The following is an 18,748-nucleotide window of genomic DNA, read 5'->3' as shown; positions in this document are numbered from 1 at the left end:
GGTCGGGAGCCAGGCGTCCACAATAAAACTTTATTCTTACATAACTACAGCTTTGGAACAATAAAAAGATACACCCATCTATTATCTAGGAAGAGGATCTGGAGCAGCAGGTGGGAAAGGTGGCCGTGGTCCTTGGTTACACGTATGGTTATCGGCTCTGTTCAACTGTAAAGACAAGAAGAGTGAGGCAGTGAGGGAGGAGGGGCCTTGCTCTGGAAGTCCAGCTCTCCTGTGCCCAGAATGGCCCTAGCAACTTACTGTATGTAGAGATATCTATTTCTTCTGGAAGCTCTGCCACATTCACTTCAAACCGGTCCTGAACATCATTGAGGATTTTGGCATCGTTCTCATCAGATACAAAAGTGACCGCCAGGCCTTTAGTACCAAAGCGACCAGCACGAGCCACCTGCAGGGAAATGGGGTCAGCAGATCTGAGAAAGATAGGGTCCTGATCCACCCACACTGGGAGGGGGCACTCACTCACCCGGTGAAGGTAGGTGTCTGAGTCCTCTGGCATGTCATAGTTGAAGACAATGTTCACTCGCTCAATGTCCATACCTCTACCAAACAGATTGGTAGCTACCAGGATGCGCCGCTGGAAGTCCTTGAACTGCTGGTAGCGGGACAGGCTAGAGTGGGAGACAAACAGAGACATCAAACACAGGTGGGTCCCAGGGGCACCCTTGGCCATGGTGGACATCATGCACTCACCGCTCCTCCTGGGGCATGCCTCGGTGAATGGCAATGGCTGGGAAGTTCTGTTCCACTAGGAGCTGGGCCAGGGCCATGCAGCGTTGCACAGACTTGACAAAGATCACCACCTCAAGAAAGAGAATGCTAGTTAGGCCCATGGAGAATCACCCATGGTCCCAGATCCTGGTGTGGGCAAGTAGGAACATCACCTGGTTAAACTCTAGGACGTCAAGGAGGTCAAAGAGTTTCCGGTTCTTCTCGCTGTCCTTGAGCTTGACATAGTACTGCTGTAGGCCGTGCAGTGTGAGCTTGGTCTCGTCATCCACAAACACTTCCATGGGCTGTATAGGAAAGGAAGCAGGAAGAAGCAAGTAGGGCTTACTTCTGGGCATCTCATGTGCCCGGAACCTTCCAGGGAACAGTTCCTCTGTAGTGATGACTTCCAGAGGGCCTGTTGCATCCAACCTCAGTAAACAATTCCCTCCCAAAAGCCAGATGTAAGCTCTGCTCTGGCTCGGGTGCAGACCACTCTCAGCTCCTAGTCTGACAAACCAGGGGAAGTGAGGCTGGTGTGTCGTGGAGTGGCTCAGGCCCTGGGAGAGCCAAAGCTGCTGCCCTCAGTTGTTGGCCACAGTAGGCAGGTGGCTAGCCGGGCCATCCCCTACTCACATCCTGCATGAACTTCCTGCAGACTGGCCGGATCTCCTTGCTCAGGGTGGCGCTGAACATCATACACTGCTTTTCATGGGGTGTCAGGCGAAAGATCTCTTGCACGTCCCGGCGCATGTCTGGATGGGATGCCAACATACAACAAGCTGAGTGTCCTGTCTGACTGAGCAGACCCACACCAGAGAGGAACCAGCCCTCCCCAACCTGGGCCAGAGAACATTGGCACCATGGTCATGGTGGAGTGGGCCCAGGGGTGTCCCCCGCTGCCTGAGGGGCTGGGCTCGGATGGGCGGGCGTGCGGGAGCGCAGGCATGGGAGGAGCCGCGGTCCACTTACTCGCTGCCAGCATGGAGCGGCTCTGCCAGTGCGCCTTGAGCCATGCTTCGGGAAAGGGAGCCTGAGGCAGAGACACCCGCTGGCGTGAGAGCTGCAGTGGCTTCCCAGGACACATGCCCATCTCTCCCAGCCCCCGATGGGTGGCAGAGGCCACACTATTCCTCCAGATCCCCTGGGTATGCCTACATGTCCTAAAGGGATGGCAACTCTAAAGGGATGGGGCCTATGGTTCCACTCAACTTGGGCTCAGAAGCAGCACATACTCTGTCAACACTGGACATTCCCTTAGACTTCTCCCAGGAGCCCTGAGTTCTGGCCACCCATGTGACCCACTGTCCCATCCATCAGGCCCCCTAGAAAACTGCCGTGACTCTGAGTGGGGAACTGGCTGGGCAGGCCAGTGGGATGCTCACCCAGCTGCTCCAGCATCTTGTCACACTCATCTAGCACAAAGTGCTTCACATTCCTTAGGTTGAGGCTCCTGCTCCGTACAAGTGCCAGGATCCGGCCTGGTGTCCCCACCACAACATGGGGACAGTTCTTCTTCAACACATCTTCATCTTTCTTAATGGAAAGGCCCCCAAAGAACACAGATACCTATGGGGACAGAAAAGGAGCTGTTTTCACCTTTCTGGGATCAGTGATATTTGCAGCATAGGCTTCACCCATCCTGGGGGCATCTGGTACACCAGCCCCACTCTCTCAAAATCCAGGCAAGCCGGAAGAGCAGGGGCAAGCCTGAGAGGCTAGCTCTGATGAAAAGAGACACCTGGGACCAGCACAAGCCTGTGGAGGCTGGGCATAATTCATCAGACTTAAGAACACAAATTACCACTAACCTTAAGCTTGATAAATGCCACGGGCTGGAGCTGAGGCCAGCATGACCCAACACAGCACCCAAGGAGGCTTACCTTAACGCTGGGCATGTACTTAGAGAAGCGCTCATATTCCTTGCTGATCTGGAAGGCCAGCTCCCTTGTATGGCACATGACCAGTACTGATACCTGCAGAGAAGGCAAGAAACACATGCTTTCCCAGAATCCACACCCATCCACCCCAACACACGGTGTGCCTATTACGATAGTTCCTTCCACACAAGCTGCTTGAAGGCCCGAACATCTATCTCCACCTTCTCCTTAAGCCTACCTATCCTCCTCAAACTCTCTCATGGCAACTAAAGCCTGTTTCCCTCAAGAGGCCAGGAACAGAAAGGTAGCAACGAAAGGGTTACCCCAGGATGGCATGTCTTCTCACCCACCCACAGCATAGCCCTCACCACACTTGTGCCATGCCCTGAAAAAGACACCCACCCACCCAAGGATACACACCAAGGCCTCACACATGCCACTCAAGAGCTCTACCACACAAACTCCAGCACACCCCAACCTGACATTCTTTGTTAAACAGAGTCTTCCCATAGCTTGGAACTCTCAATCCTGCCTCAGCTTCCTATCCTGGACTCAAGTATAACTCTTAAGACCTTGTAGTTGACCTACAATGGTGGTATTAGAACACCTGCATAACAAATCAGCAGTAACACTGGGGACTGTTACTGTCACTATAGCTTCAATCCTCAGCTTAAAATCAAAAGTACACAGAGACTATGAAAGTTTCATGACACCCAAAGCTGCACACATGGGATCCCAGCCCAGAAAGAAACCCACACCCTTACCTGGCCATTGATGGGCTCGATCTGCTGCAGGGTGGCCAGCACAAACACAGCTGTCTTACCCATTCCAGACTTGGCCTGGCACAGGACATCCATACCCAGAATGGCCTGGGGAATACACTCATGCTGGACTGAGGAAGAAAAGGGTAAATGAGTAAGAGACTGGATGCTGCCTCCCTGCACACTCCTCTGGCAGAGGTCAGGTTACTTGCACAGGGACTGCTGATAACTGACTCGTGGGGCGGGTGTGGCTGGGAGGGGGGTGACACCAGGGAAACATACCCTCTGAAGGATGCTCAAAGCCACAGTCAACTATGGCTCTCAGGAGCTCCGGCTTCAGCAGAAAGTCCCGGAAACCGGAACTGTGAATGGACACGTAAGACCCTTTGACATCTTTCTTTGGGGGAGCTGGAGTGCTCTCCTGGGGTGCTTGGGGCTCTTCATCTTCATCATAGTCCAAAAGCTCATTTTCCACATCTTGTTCTGCCATGGCACTGAGAACAGAAGGCAGAGGGAGGCAGAGATGAAGCTGAGATGCAGGCAGGAAAACCCACTTGGTAGATAGAGAAGGCAGGTCAGGAAAGGGGTTGGCAGGGCAAACCCTTAAGCAGGCAGAGCTCAGTGGTGTGCCTACACAGTGCCTCCCACTTTGGCCTACTGCCCCTTATCACCACCCTCCCAGCAACCTCTCATCTGCTACATACCGCACTCCCCCATCCAATGCCACCACCGTCAAGCATGCTAAGGTCTTCAGTGAAATACCAATCCCACATTACAGCTGGGGATGAGGCTCAGTGATAGAGCACTTACCTAGCAGGTTCTGTCCCCAACACCACAGATAAAATACGTGATAGTGATCACACCTCCTGGCCTGGCCTCTGATTCCTTCCCCCTTCTTCATCTCATCAGACCATCCTTCCACCCCAAGGATGCCCTGCTCCTAAGTCTCTGCACACTCAACTTTTGTTTTTGAAACAGATCTCACTACATCACCCTGGCTGTCCGAGACTTGCTATGTAGACCAGGCTGGCCTCGAAGTCATAGGGATCTGCCTGCCTCTGCCTCCCAAGTGTTGGGATCACAGGTGTATGCCACCTCACTTTTTTCCTTTTTTAGTATCATGCTGGGGCTTGTGTCTCCTTGACAAGCATTCACTAACTGAGGAATTCCTCCCTTTCTTTGTGAGGTTTTTGTTTTGTTTTTTAAAAGATCTTAATAGAGCTAGAGAGATGGCTCAGAGGTTAAGAGCACTGACTGCTTTTCCAGCAACCACATGGTGGCTCACAACGGCTATGAGATCTGATGCCCTCTACTGTGTGCAGGCAAACATGCAGACAGAATATTGTATATATAATAAATAAAGAAATCTTTAAAAAATACAAAAGATCTTACTATATATATATATAGGCTGGTCCAGAACTTGCAGTGATCCTCCTGTCTTTGCCGTACAAGTTTCTGAATTACAGGCAGACACCACCTTGCCTGATAATGTGCCCTCCCTGACATTCAAATTTCAGCACTAATAAGGCTCCTCAGACCCATCCCCTCCAAGGACCTCCCAGAACCTGAATGAAGCAAGACCTAGGACCTGCAGTTGTGGCTGCCTGGGTGCTGAGAAAGGAATGGTGGCAAGGGAGCAGGCAGCATCTGCCCTGCCCTGCCCACCCCACCCTGGCTGTTTGTGGTCAACACAGGGGAATCATTAAGTGCTTTTATGAAAAGGGTTCCCATTGGGCCAGGCAAGCAAGAAAGCCAGCCAGCTGAGATGCTAAATGGAATTCACAGGGGACAAGCTCCCCGCTCACTTCATTAATTCCTCAAATGCCAAGTACAAGGCATATACCAGCCAGGCTCATCTACTGTTGTCCCTGGTCTGCTGAGGTCAGACGCTAACATACTAGACCCACTTCTGGCCCTCTTTCTTCCCTCTGACTTTATCCAAATTCAGCCACGTCTATGCTAAGGTCCCAACTTTGTTTCCGGTCATATGCCTTTCCACTCCAGACTAGTTCTCAGTTATTTTCTCATACCCTTAGGAGTTGAACTCAAAAGGCCTAGGGCAAAGATTTCTGTTTCTCCTCGAGGCCGCATCCATCTCAGAAAGTTATTCTATTCTCAGAGACAGTCTTGACTGAGCAGCAAATCCTGTCCAGCAAGCCCACTCACCAAATCCAGTCATGTCTACCTAGTCACTTCTCACATAGGAAACCATGCTGGCCCCAAGGTGAAGGCCTTTTTTATTTAAAATTGGAACAGCTTTACTGAAAACAGTCAAATGCTATACAATTCTCCAAAGTACATAATTTAGGAGTCAACAAACATGTCGGCATCAGCACAATCAACTCTAACATACGCCACCACCTTTATAAGAGAAAACCTGATGATGGACTGGAGAGATGGCTCAGTGGTTAAGTTTCAGAAGATTAGGGTTCGATTCCCAGCACCCACATGGTTTACTCCTGTTCCAGGAGACCCAATGTCCTCTGACCTCCAGTCATAAAGCATGCCCTCAGTAATATAAATGTATTCAGGCAAAACGGTCACAGAAAATAAAATGAATAAACTTAAAAAAAAAAAGACTCTGGGTCTGGAGGTGTGGCTCAGGGGTAGATGCAGAGCCTGTGAGAGGCCCCGGTCTTCATTCCCAACCACAAAAGTGAAACTACCTCTACCCTTTAGCCTCCACCTACCTCCCAGAACCACTAATCTGCTTCTCATCTCTGAAGACTAGCTTTTCCTGGACATTTTCTATAAACAGATTCAGACAGCATCACGTGGCCTTTCACTTCTTCAATCCTTCATTCTGCACTGTTCTCAGTGCACATCCACAATGCAACAAAAACCAATGCTTCATTTTTTTTCTTTCTTTTTTGTGACAGGGTTTCTCTGTGTATAGCCCTAGTTGTCCAGGAACTCGTTCTGTACACTCAGAGATCCTCCTCCCACTCTCAAGTGCTGGGATTAAGTTGTTGGTCACCACCACCATCAAATAAAATATTTTCATAATGCCAGGTGGTAGCACACATCCTTAATCCTAGCACTCAGGGCAGAAGCAAGCAGATCTCTGTGAGTTCCAGGCCAGCCTTGTCTACACAGCCAGGACTGCAATGAGATCCTATCTTAACAACAAACCCCACACACACCTTACACTATTGCAGTTGCTGCCTGCACACGGTCATGACCTCCCCTCTCCAACGCACACTTAGTAGGGTGCTTATTCTTCAGACGTGTACTTCCTTTTAGCATCAATTTAAAAAAGCTCTCCTCAGCTAGGTGTGGTGGCACACACCTTTGATCCCAGTTCTCAAGAGGAAGAGGCAGGATCTCTGAGTTCCAGGACATTTGCCCATCAAGAAAGGTTACTTACTACCCAGTAGGTAAAGGTACGATTCCCCAAACTCGACATAGCGGAAAACTGACAAATGGCCCTGATCTACACACATACACAAAATAAAAATGCCTTCAAAAGTTATCAGTGGGGGCTGGAGAGTACCGCCAGGTTAAGAGCACTGGCCGCTCTTGTAGGGGTCCTAAGTTCAAGTACCAACAACCACATGGCAACTCACAACCATCTGTAATGAGATCTGGTGTCCTCTTCTAGTGTGCAGACAGAACACTGTCTAATAAAATCTTCAAAAAAAAGTTTATCAGTCACTAAAGCACCAGACCCCGGCGACAGGACTAAAGCAGACAGCTAGGAGAGAGAAGCTAGACAGCCCAGGACATGTGTGCTTAAATTTCTAAGCAATGCCAAGCATATATTAAAATTAACACTTTCCCTCACTCCCCTGAGAGTTTTCAGAGCCTGTCCTGGAACTAACTCTTGTAGACCAGGCTGGCCTCGAACTCAGAGATCAGCCTGCCTCTGCCTCCCGAGTGCTGGGATTAAAGGCTTGTGTCACAGCCGCAGGGATTTAAAATGAACTTTAAAAAATGCCTGAGGCTGGGGCCGGCAGAACCCTGTGAGTTCCGGCCAGCAAAGGCTACACAGTGAGATCCTGTCTCAATGACGACAACAAAAATCTTAAAGAGTTCAAGACTAGCCAGGAGAGGGGGGCGGAGCGGTTAAAATGCTGCTTTCAGACAACCTGAGTTAGTGTTCTCAACCTAACTTTCAACCTACCCTAACAACCACGTTCTAACTCCAGGTACAGGAAGTTCGACTCCCTCTTCCGGCCTCCAGGAACACCTGCACACAAGGAACTCGGTTCACACACACACAAATTAAAAGTTCAAGGACAGCCTCGACTCCACGAGAACCTATCTTATGGCCCCTCATGTTTTTAGGCAGTATAGCTCTAAAAACGTTTCTTGTGCTATTTAAGGAATAAATGTGAAGCGGGACCAAGTGGCACACGTCTTTAATCCCAGAGCTCTGGAGGCAGATGCAAGTGAATCTCAGTGAGTTCGAGGCTGATCTGGTCTTCAAATTCCAGGACTTTGTAGAGAGATCCTGTCTCGAAAAAGGAGCTGTGATACACCAACACCAAATGTTCCAGGAACGGGTTGGGGTGCTACTTGGAGCGGATACCCCCAAATGCGACAGGCCTCGGTTTTATCAGGAACAGAAAATGAAAGAAGTGAACCCAGGAAGTGGCTGCCCCAAACAAGTTCCAATCAGGTCCAGGGAAGCTGAGCTGCAACCGGGCTGGACCGGCTCACACGCGGAAAGCGACCCCGGGTGAAGAATCGGGCTCCGGTGGGTCGCCACGCCGGCCGGGGGAGCGGCAGAGCCACATGGGAGGGAGGTGACTGCAAACTCGCGAAGCCGAAGCCTGGGTCGTCCCGAACTCCAGCGTGAAACCGCCCTCTGCTTCGATCCCGCCACCATACACAGGCGGGTGTCGGGGTGCAGCCCTAACATCGCACCCGGAAGCCGACGCACTAACGGCTGGCCCGCCCCTGGCGCATGCGCAAGGGACCCCAACGGCTGCCAAATCGAGGTGGGTGCCTAACTGCCCAGCCGCCTCGAGCCGGCTCCTCCCGCTGCACCGCGGCGTCCGCTTCAGCAAACCCACAGCCCCGCACCGCGGCCCGAGCTCGGAACCCACCACTTACCTGTCGCACGGTTCGCGTCCGCGAGCTGCGAAGAGAACCGCCCGTCGGCTTGTACGTCGCGCCTCTGGACGCGAGCTGCAACGGTTCCTGTCTGGAGCCCGACTCGAGTCCTGCTCACTGGGCCGCTGTCTTATCACTCAACGGAGGAGGGAAATGACGATTGGATTATAAGGACGCTGTCGGCCGGCTATTGGTGGAAGGGACGAAAGGGCGTGCCTAAAAAAGCTCAGGTTCATTGGGCAATCCAGAAGTGGGCGTGTCCGGGTGTGTGTGTGGGGGGGGGGTGTTGAGCGAATCATAAGCTCCGCCCCGTCACGTGAGGTGAGTTGAGCCCTGAGTGGATGCTGCCATATTTAGTACTGGCAACGGCCTGTTAATTGCCTATGCTTGTGCCCCACCCTTTTAAAGTGTAGTTTCCTGGCTGTCGTGAGATTTCTGACTGGTTCATCGGTTGTTTGGTCCCCCCCCCGAGGATTTTTCTGTGTAGTCTTGGCTGCCCTGGAACTCGCTCTGTAGACCAGGCTGGCTTTGAACTCAAAGATTCATTCACCTGCCTCTGCCTCCTGAATATTTGGGTTAAAGGTGTGCGCCACCACCGCCTGGCCCCAACTTTTTTTTTTGAGAAAATCAATAAGATAAGCCAAACTTTATTCAAACTAACCAAAAGGCAAAAAGAAAATAGTCAAATGAACAAAATCAAAAATAAAAAGGGGAACTTAATAACAGACACTTCAGAAATCCAGAGAATGATCAGGTCATACTTCAAAAACACGTACTTCACAAAATTGCAACATTTAAAGGAAATGAATTTTTTTTCTGAAAAGGTACCACATACCAAAATTAAATCAAGACCAAATGAACAACATAAATATACTTATAACCCCTAAGGAAATAGAAGCAGTCATAAAAAGTCTCCACCCGCCAAAAAATATGTTGAGCACTTAGCTTCTTCTGAGCCAGCTATTTTAAGGCCTGTAATTTCTCTGATGCCATAGATCTTTGGCCAACCCAGCCTTGTCAGTTAATCATTTTAAAGGTAGAGGTGGCCCAACTTTTTTTTAACCTTTAAAAATATCAAAAACAAAAACAAAACGTTTACTCCTACGTTGTACACAATGGGCTCAGTTGATCTCCTGCCTCATCTTCCCTAGTAAAAGAATCCCTTCCAAAAAAAAAAAAAAGAAGTGGAGGTTCTAAACTGAGCTCATAGCTCCAGGAAGCCAGCTATTTGGACATTACAGAAAGAGACAACAGACCCTGCAGCCTCAAATCCACCTTATAGAAAAACTTCCCCATTCTGTCCCTGTGAAACCCCCTTCTCCCTTCCCCATCTTTAGCTACAAAAACAAACCCAGTCTTAAAGCACACGTGGTCTGCATTGTCTGGAACTCTGGTCACTGTGTTGCTGGGTGCTACATCCCGGTCATGGTGTAGTCAGATACAGAGAACATTTACCAGGTAAAATAAAGCCTGCTCTAGCTGCTAATGTCTAAACCCTGCTTTCTTTCTTTCTTCAGACACTCGTAGCTGGGATCACTGGAGACCACCACCGGGCCTGCCTTGACAGTAATGAACAAAACTTGTGGATGGTTTCTGTTCCCAGTATTAAGGCTCTCCGCTGACACAGCCAATCAAACTGAGCCGGAATTAAGAATTCATAAATCCAGATTTAATCTAAGCAAAGTATTGTCAGGTGGTTCCAAGAGAAGAGAAATCCAGGAGAGGGTGTGGGTTCATCCAGGGCATCAGGGGGGAGCCGCTGATCTTCAGGGAGCTGCTGCTTAGCATACTGGGGTGGAGGGGCTGGAATGCCCCCCTGTCAACTGGAGATTCCAAACTGGGTGCTTTGACTTAGTCATTGTCCCCCTACTCACCTCCCAACCCCCCAGACAGGGTTTCTTTGCATAGCCTTGACTGTCCTGGAACTCTCTCTGTAGACCATGCAGGCCTCGAGATCATAGAGATCTGCCTGCCTCTGCCTCCCAAGTGCTGGGATTAAAGGTGTGTGCCACCATCACCCGGTCGTTAACAAAACTTTAACGAGAGTTGGAGTGTAACTCAGTGGCAGAGCACTTATGTAGCATTCACAAGATCCTGTGTTCCACACTTATATTGAAGAAAAAAATTTAAAGCACCTTTAATTCTAGCACTTGGGAGGCTGAGGCGAGGCAGTGGACTCTAGCTGACGTAGTGAGTTCCAGCACAGCTAGGGTTACATAGTAAGACTCAATCTCAAAAACAAAACCACGCCATAGTGGCACACACCTTTAATCCCAACAATCCAGACGCAGAGAATTGTGAGTTCAACCAGCCTGATCTACATAGTATAGTTAGAGGCAGGCAGTATTATTGAGTTTGAGGCCAGCCTAGTCTACACAGTAAATTCCAGGATAGCCAGAGCTATGAAGAGACACTGTCTCAAATAAAAATAAAAAAGAAAGAAAGAAGTAAAGAAAGGAAGAAAGAAAGAAAGAGAGAAAAGGAAAGAAAAGAAAAGTGTCCAAAGAGATCTGGGTTGCAACTCAAAGACAGCACTAGCCCAGTATGCCTGAAGCATTTCCATCCCTGCAGAACCAAAACTACTCCCAGTTATGACCACAACAACTCATAAAAGAAAGCATTTAATTGGGGGTTTCCTTACACTTTCAGATGATTAGACCATTATCATTTGGGAGGATGGGGACACACATGGGGTCATTTATTTTTATATTTTTCTGGTTTTTGAGGGGGAAGGAGTGTGTATAGAAATCAGGGAGTCCTGAAGATCAAATTCAGGTCATCCAGGCTTGGCAGCAAGTACCACCATCTCATTGGTCCTTTGTTTATATTTATTTATTTGTTTGTTTATTGAAACAGGGTCTTGCCATGTACCTCTGGCTGGCTTGGAACTCTCTATGTAGACCAAGCTGGCTTCAGACTCACAGGATCTGTCTGCCTCTGCCTCTTGAGTCCTGGGATTAAATGGGTAGGCCACTACACCTCATTTTTATTTTATTTACTTTTTTTTCTTTTTTCTTTTTTTGGTTTTTCGAGACAGGGTTTCTCTGTGGCTTTGGAGCCTGTCCTGGAACTAGCTCTGTAGACCAGGCTGGTCTCGAACTCACAGAGATCCGCCTGCCTCTGCCTCCCGAGTGCTGGGATTAAAGGCGTGCGCCACCACCGCCCGGCCTTATTTTATTTACTTTTGAGAGAGGGTTTCACTATTCAACCTTGGCTGACCTGGAACATACCATGTAGGTCATAATGGATCCTGGCTCTGGCTGTCAGTGCTGGGATTAAAGGTGTGTGGCCATCACACCTGGCTTTATTTTATTTAATTTTATTTTAATTTTTTGAGACAGGGTTTCTCTGTGAAGCACTGACTGTCATGGAACTCTCTTTGTAGACCAAGCTGACTTCAAACTCCAAGTTGTGGCTCTGCCAGTTCCTATACTGTCTGTGCGACCCCATTGCGCCCAGTTCTTATTGGATCAAGTATCCCAAGAGAAGATCACACCCATTGGGCCAAGCTGCCCCAATACAATTGCCTATTGGACTGAATTCCCACAACATGTTATGTGTATGAGCCTTTTGTCTGCATATATTATATGTGCCACATGTGTGCCTGGTCTACCAGAGGTCCGAAGATGGCACTGGATTCCCTGGAACTGGAGTTACAGGTGATTATGAGCTGTCACATGGATACTGGGAACCAAACCCCTGTCCACTGCAAGAGCAGCAAAGGCTCTTAACCACTGAGCCGACACTTCAGCCCTGGTTTTGATTTTTTTCCTATTTTATTTTGTTATTATTATTACTATTATTATTTGATTTTTGAGTCAGGGTTCCTTTGTGTAGTCCTGACTGTCCTGGAACTTGCTCTGTAGACCAGACTGACCTCAAACTTGGAGATTTGCTTGCCTCTGCCTCCCAGAACTGGGACTAAAGGCCTGCACCACCGCTTCCTGGCTCTGGTTTTGACTTTTTGAGGTAGGGTTTCATGTAGCCCAGGCTGGCCTGAAAGTCTTTAATTCTCTGAAAACTACATAAAGGTTGAAAAAGGAGAGAATGGATCCTTAATAGTCGTATGATTCGCACAGGTGTGCATGCATGTTGCCAGAGGTTTCTGTCCAGCCCAGTCCTGCAGCCGTTCAGTCCCAAAGAAACACACAGAGGTCTGTTGTGAAGATCATTGTCCCACAGCACTCCCCCACCTTTTTTTCAAAACAAGAATTCTGAATCTAATCTCCTTTATTTAGCTTTTTTTCCAGACCATTATCCATAACAATTTGTAACCAACAGTCTAAACAAAGACAAACATCCATAATCCATTTTTTTTTGGGAAATGTGGGTATAGTTTTCCAGGCTAATTCCTGCTGATTGGGGTACTGATAATCTTACAGGGACCTAAAGAAAATTTAGAATTATGGTCAAGTCCTGACTGAAATATTCTGTGAGGCTTGATCATCTCAGCCAGCAGTCTTGTGGCTGTTCTGGATGTAGAACTCAAATATCTGGGCCATCTGCTCCTACTGGAGATTTCTCAGGGGGTCTCCTTGATCAAACATGATTTTTCTTAGCCCAGAATGAATCCACACCCTCTCATTTCCTGTGGAAACAAAAGCAAAATCTCTTCTCCAAAGTAACATAGCTTTTGACTTAAATTTTGAAGTCAAGGCATTTTCAAAATATGTATGTTAGATTAATCCAGAAATTTATAATCAAATGTTTTTTTAGCAGCTTTTGCTTTTTCCTCAGCCATCAAACAATTCAAAGACAACACAATAGTGTACAGTATCCAGACTCTCTGTGTATTTTCCATTTTTACGTGGCTTTATTTTAAACTCATTTTTATTTTTAATTTTTGGTTTTTTGAGATTAGGTTTCTCTATGTATCTTTGGCTGTCCTGACGCTCACTCTGTAAATCAGGTTGTTCTTGAACTCACAGAGAGCTACCTGCCTCTGCCTCCCCAAGTGTTGGGATTAAAGGTGTGTGCCAGCACACCCAACTACTCGCTTTCTTTCTTTTTTATTTTAAGGAATTTATCCTTTTTTCTTTTCTCTTCCAAGCCTACATATATTTTTAAACACACTCTAAACTGTTTATAGGTTTTTTTCATCTAAATCTATCTTTACTGTATATCTCTCTTTTTCTGACCACATGAGTCTTTAATTTGCTAAGCAATATGGCTAGAATTAAAGCTGTGGCTTTGCTGGCTGGATCCAGATCATTCCTTAGCTTTCTGAGAGTCTAGCTTCATGGCAGAGGTACTGGCAGGAGCCATGTTTATTGCCACAACTCTATAGCTTCATAAATACCATTTAAGTATTTTGTGGCAGGACCTCTTGAAAGGGCTGCAAGGTTTTTGCAGCTAAAATTGAGTCAGGAAGTCTCTCTTAAATGAGAAACACTTGCCTCTAGCAAACAGAGCCCATCTGAGAAAATGCTTCTACCAAGAAGCCACACTTAACTCTGTTCTTTTGTGATTAGAATTCCTTCCCAAGCTCTCTCAGGTTTTAAGTAGATTTAGTTGTCCACGTTCACGCCATTTGTTGACAGAGATTTCTGTCTCACCTGGTCCTGTAGCCATTCAGTCCCAAAGAAACACACAGAGGTCTACATTAGTCATAAACTGGTTGGTCTATTAGCTCAGGCTTCTTATTAACTCTTACATCTTAACCCATAATTCTTGTCTGTGTCAGCCACACAGCTTGGTACCTTTTATTAGTGCAGCATTCTCATCTTGCTTCCTCTGCCTCTGGGAGATGACTGCAGACTGAGTCTTTTCCTCTTCCCAGAAATCTCCTGTTCTCATCGCCCCACCTCTTTTTCCTATCTGGTTGCCTTGTCCATACTTCCTGCCTGGCTACTGACCAATCAGCATTTTATCAAAGCAATACAAGTGATAAATCTTTATGGTGTACAAGATCATTGTCCCACAGCACATGTGCACACATACACACACAAACAAGAAATGAAATGTTTTGTTCTCAAGAACACATTCACGATCATGGTTTATGCCTGTGATTGATGGAGGAAGGTCATTGTCTAATAAAGGAACTGCCTTGGCCCATTTTATTGGTTAGGACATAGGTAGGTGGAGTAAACAGAACAGAATGCCTGGAGGAAGAGGAAGTGAGCTCAGACTCGACAGCTCTCCTCTCAGGAGCAGATGCCTCAGAGAGATGCCATGCCCCAGCTCCGACCCAGGATGGACTTGGGCTAGAATCTTCCCGGTAAGACCGGTGCTCACAGATTATTAGAGATGGGTTGATCGGGATATCAGAATTAGCCAGTAAGGACTAGATAGAAATGGGCCAAGCAGTGATTAAAAGAATACAGTGTCCGTGTAATTATTTTGGGGCATAAGCTAGCCGAGCAGGCGGCCGGGGTGCTGGGAACACAGCCCTGCCGCTCTTATTACTACATGTGATACCAGCATTTGTTGACAAACTGAGGTAAGAGGAGTTTAAATTCCAGATTAGCTTGGGCTATTTAGTGAGATCCTGTCTCCTAAAGTGCAATTGGTTTGGACAAATTAATAATTAACTCAGAGTCACCTATAATGCCTCCATGTCACACTGAGTAAAGAAATCAAAGCAAGGCCTGATTTGAATTCTCTACACTGCTCTTCCTGTCTGTTTAGGCCTGCCTCTGTTCCTACCTGAAAGCTGTCCTGTGAATCTGTCCCTGTATGTGGATCTTAACAAAGAGCTTCACTCCTACCTTTTTTTTGACCAGCTCAGAGAGGATCCCATGGAGAAGGGATGAGGGTTACTTTACGGAAATCTTTAACCAAGGTTTGCAAGGGATTAAGTCAGTAAATCCAACTGACCCAGGTAACAAAAAGTATTACAAATATCCATTGTTTATCAAGCAGTACCCATATATTGATTTCAACATCCATGGTGCATATTTCCAATATTTGTTGTTTACAGCAAATGATTATCATAACCAATGTATAAACACACATGCATTATTTGTGGGTCAGGCCATAGACCAGTACATAATTTGAGATTTCAGCTATGCATTAGTTTAGGTTGTAAAAATTGACATGGGAAATATAAGGCAAGTGAGACTGAACTTATATTTTCTCTTAAACAGACAGGCTCAGTACATAGTAGGATAGCAGTTTTAAGTCTCAAGTGACCTTACGGTGAATCAACTCTGGCAGTGAGGTCTACCAAAAGCACCAGTCTCTAAGAATGTAAGAGATGTTTTGTTTGTTTGATTGATTTTTTGTTTGTTTGTTTGTTTTTTGAGGCAGGGTTTCTCTGTGTTACAGCCCTGGCTGTTCTGGAACTCTCCCTGTAGACCACCCTGTCCTCAAATTCAGAGATCTGAGATCTGCCTGTTTCTGCTTCCAGAGTGCTGGGATTGAAGGCCATCATTGCCCAGGGAGAGGTTTTCATAATACTACATAATCCCAGTACATAACCAGTAGGGGTGATTCATGGGTTAAAGTGTCTTGTTTACATTCTCAAAGCTCTGAGTACTGCATAAATTGGATGGCACACACCTTTAATCCCAGCACTCAGGAGACAGAGGCAGGCAGATCTGAGTTCAAAGCCAGTCTGGTCTGCAGAGAGAGTTCTAGGACAGCCAGGGCTATGCAGAGAAACCCTGACTTAACAACATCAACAACAAAAAAGATTCTTAGTTATATATTAAGTTTGAGTCCAGCCTGGGCTATGCAAGACAACAAAAACATGTTGTGGAAAGAGAGAGTGCTGAAGAGTTGTGAGTTTACTCCCACAATTGTCCTCTGACTTCAAGCCATATGTGGTGGCATGCTTGTCTCTACACATATACACAATTTAATAAATTCAATAAAAAATACTGAGCTAGCTCATTCTAGATAAAGTCTCTGTCCTCCCTCCCTCCACACCCCGACCCTGTTAAGCGTGACTATAGCCTTAATCCTCGAGGGGCCAGAATCAAGTCACTGGAGCCTGCCAGGAACTCATGACTGTGAGCTGCTGCTATCAGAATTTTGAGTTTTTTGTGTCTTTGGTTTGGTTTGATTTGGGTTTCTCTGTGTAGCTCTGGCTTTCCTGCAGCTTGCTTTGTAGACCAGGCTGGCCTTGAACTCACAGGGATCCACCTGCCTCTGTCTCCCAAGATCTGGGATTAAATGTGTGTGCTGTCATGCCCAACTATTATACTGTAGATGGAAGTTTCTGTCCTGCCTGGCCCCGCAGCAGTTCAGTCCCAAAGAAACATGCAGAGGTTTACATTAATTATAAACTGTTTGGCCTGTTAGCTCAGGCTTATTATTAACTAGCTCTTACAATTTATACTAACCCATAATTCTTGCCTATGTTTAGCCACATGACTTAGTACCTTTTCTTGGTAAGGCATTTTCATCTTGCTTCCTCTGAGTCTGGCTGGTGACTACGTCTCCACCTTTCATTTTATTTCAGAATTATTCTAGTTTGGTTGCTTCACCTATGCTTCCTGCCTGGCTACTGACCAATCAGCATTTTATTAAACCAAACTGAGTGACAAATCTTTACAGTGTATAAGAACATTATCCCACAGCATCATACATTTTGTTTTGTTTCCTTTTTGATTGTGACAGTCTCCACATGTACCCAGGCTGGGATGCTGGAGTCAGATGTGAATTGTTGCATGATGGGGGCAGATGTCAACCCCAAAACACCTCAAAGGAAATAAGTCATAGTTTATTCTGGAGCCAGATGTGAGTGACTGTGGCTCAGGAATAGATAGATTTAGGTTACCCCAAAGTCTGGTGGGCCAAACAGAAGCAGCATCACAGAACAAAGAAAGTGATGAAGCAAGCCATCTTTATTTCTTTATCATCATCATCATTATTATTTTGAGACTGGGTCTCTCTCCTGGCTGTCCTGGAACTCACACTGTAGACCAGACTAGCCTAGAACACACAGAAATCCCAGGCCTCTGGCTCTCCAGTGCTGAGATCAAAGGCCTGTGCCAGACAGCTGGCTAAATGAAGGTATTTTTTTTTTTTTTTGGTTTTTTGAGACAGGGTTTCTCTGTGGCTTTGGAGCCTGTCCGGGAACTAGCTCTGTAGACCAGGCTGGTCTCGAACTCACAGAGATCCGCCTGCCTCTGCCTCCTGAGTGCTGGGATTAAAGGCGTGCGTCACCATCGCCCGGCTGAAGGTATTTTTAAAATGCACGTTGAGACCAGGTGGTGGTGGTGGTGCACATCTTTAATCCCAGCACTCAGGAGACAGAGGCAAGTGGATCTCTGTGAGTCTGAGGCCAGCCTGGTCTCACAGGCTCCGGATGCTGTCTGTCAGCATTCTTAGCCCTTGCGATGGTGGAGGGTGGAGAAGAGAGTTCTCTAGGTTAATGTGCTCCACTGTTTTTTTTTTTTTATCAGTTTATTGGGTTGTTGGGTCTGACATACTGCTGGGTAGGGATATTTATTTATTTATTTATTTATTGTGCATACAATGATACATACTTACATAATACACACCTACATATGCCTGTGGGCCAGAAGAGGGCACCATATCTCATTATGGATGGTTGCAAGCCACCATGTGGTTTCTGAGAATGGAACTCAGAACTTCTAGAAAAGCGCCCAGTGCTCTTAACTGCTGAGCCATCTCTTCAGCCCAGAGATAGCTTTTTAGAGAGCCTGGTCCTCCTGCTTTGGCCTCCCTGGTGCTAGAGTACCATATTTTATTTACCTTAACACATTATTTCATTGTGTTTTATAGTGGTGGGGATGGAGTCCAGGGCCTCAAAAATGCTAGGCAAGTGCTCTGAGTCTAATTTGTCCTTCTGAGGTAAAGTAACTAATTAGGCTAAGTAGCCCAGGCTGACCTGGAGCTCTTGACCTCTCCTGCCTCAGCCCCTGGAGTGATACATTTAATACTGATGTTAGGTAAATCTATCCCATAGTATTTATGCTCCCCCTCTCTCCTGGTTGTTGATTTTTAAGGTGTATTTATTTTATGTGAATGGGTGTTTTGCCTGCATGGGTGTCAGTACGTGTGTGTCATGTCCACAGAGATCAGAAGAGGGCACCAGCTCCCATGGGCTGGAGTTACAGACAGTTGTTAGCCACCATGTGGATGCTGGGACTCAAACCTGAATTTTTGGAAGAACTTTGAACCAATGGATTATCTCTCCAGTCCTGTTTTTGTGGTTCGAGGAGGCCGGCCTCAAACCCACTCAGTAGCTAAGGAGAGTGGGTCAAGTGGACAAGTGGATTTTTTTTTTTTTGGAAAGGGATTTCTCTGTGTAGCCCTGGCTGTCACTCTGTAGACCAGGCTGACCTTGAACTCAGAATTCCTTCCGCCTCTGCCTGGGATTAAAAGTGTGCACCATCACTGCCCAGGTGTTTT

At 47.0% G+C, this 18,748-nt stretch overlaps 1 protein-coding gene across 3 annotated transcripts; it reads right to left on the bottom strand.

The window, feature by feature from the left end:
* Positions 1-16: 16 nt before the first annotated feature.
* On the bottom strand, positions 17-8,558 carry Ddx39a (DExD-box helicase 39A). 3 transcript variants are annotated; one of them, XM_075976628.1, is made up of 11 exons: positions 8,426-8,558; positions 3,650-3,861; positions 3,371-3,498; positions 2,610-2,702; positions 2,112-2,295; positions 1,363-1,481; positions 903-1,034; positions 712-821; positions 485-629; positions 259-406; positions 17-165 (listed from the first exon to the last, which is right to left on the bottom strand). In XM_075976628.1, exons 2-11 carry the CDS (start codon positions 3,855-3,857, stop codon positions 149-151), a joined length of 1,284 nt encoding a protein of 427 aa, XP_075832743.1. In that variant the 5' UTR covers positions 3,858-3,861; positions 8,426-8,558; the 3' UTR covers positions 17-148. The 3 variants fall into 3 exon arrangements, with proteins under 3 accessions (XP_075832743.1, XP_075832744.1, XP_075832745.1); XM_075976629.1 differs by lacking the exon at positions 8,426-8,558 and adding an exon at positions 7,491-8,253; XM_075976630.1 differs by lacking the exons at positions 2,610-2,702; positions 3,371-3,498; positions 3,650-3,861; positions 8,426-8,558 and adding an exon at positions 1,699-1,759 and having other exon boundaries at positions 2,112-2,286.
* Between the last annotated feature and the right edge of the window lie 10,190 nt (positions 8,559-18,748).

Source organism: Microtus pennsylvanicus, chromosome 6, assembly GCF_037038515.1.
Source record: "Microtus pennsylvanicus isolate mMicPen1 chromosome 6, mMicPen1.hap1, whole genome shotgun sequence".
Classification (NCBI taxonomy): Eukaryota; Metazoa; Chordata; class Mammalia; order Rodentia; family Cricetidae; genus Microtus; species Microtus pennsylvanicus.
The sequence above is the reverse complement of the archived record's forward strand: the minus strand, read 5'-3'. Positions and strand labels throughout refer to the sequence as shown.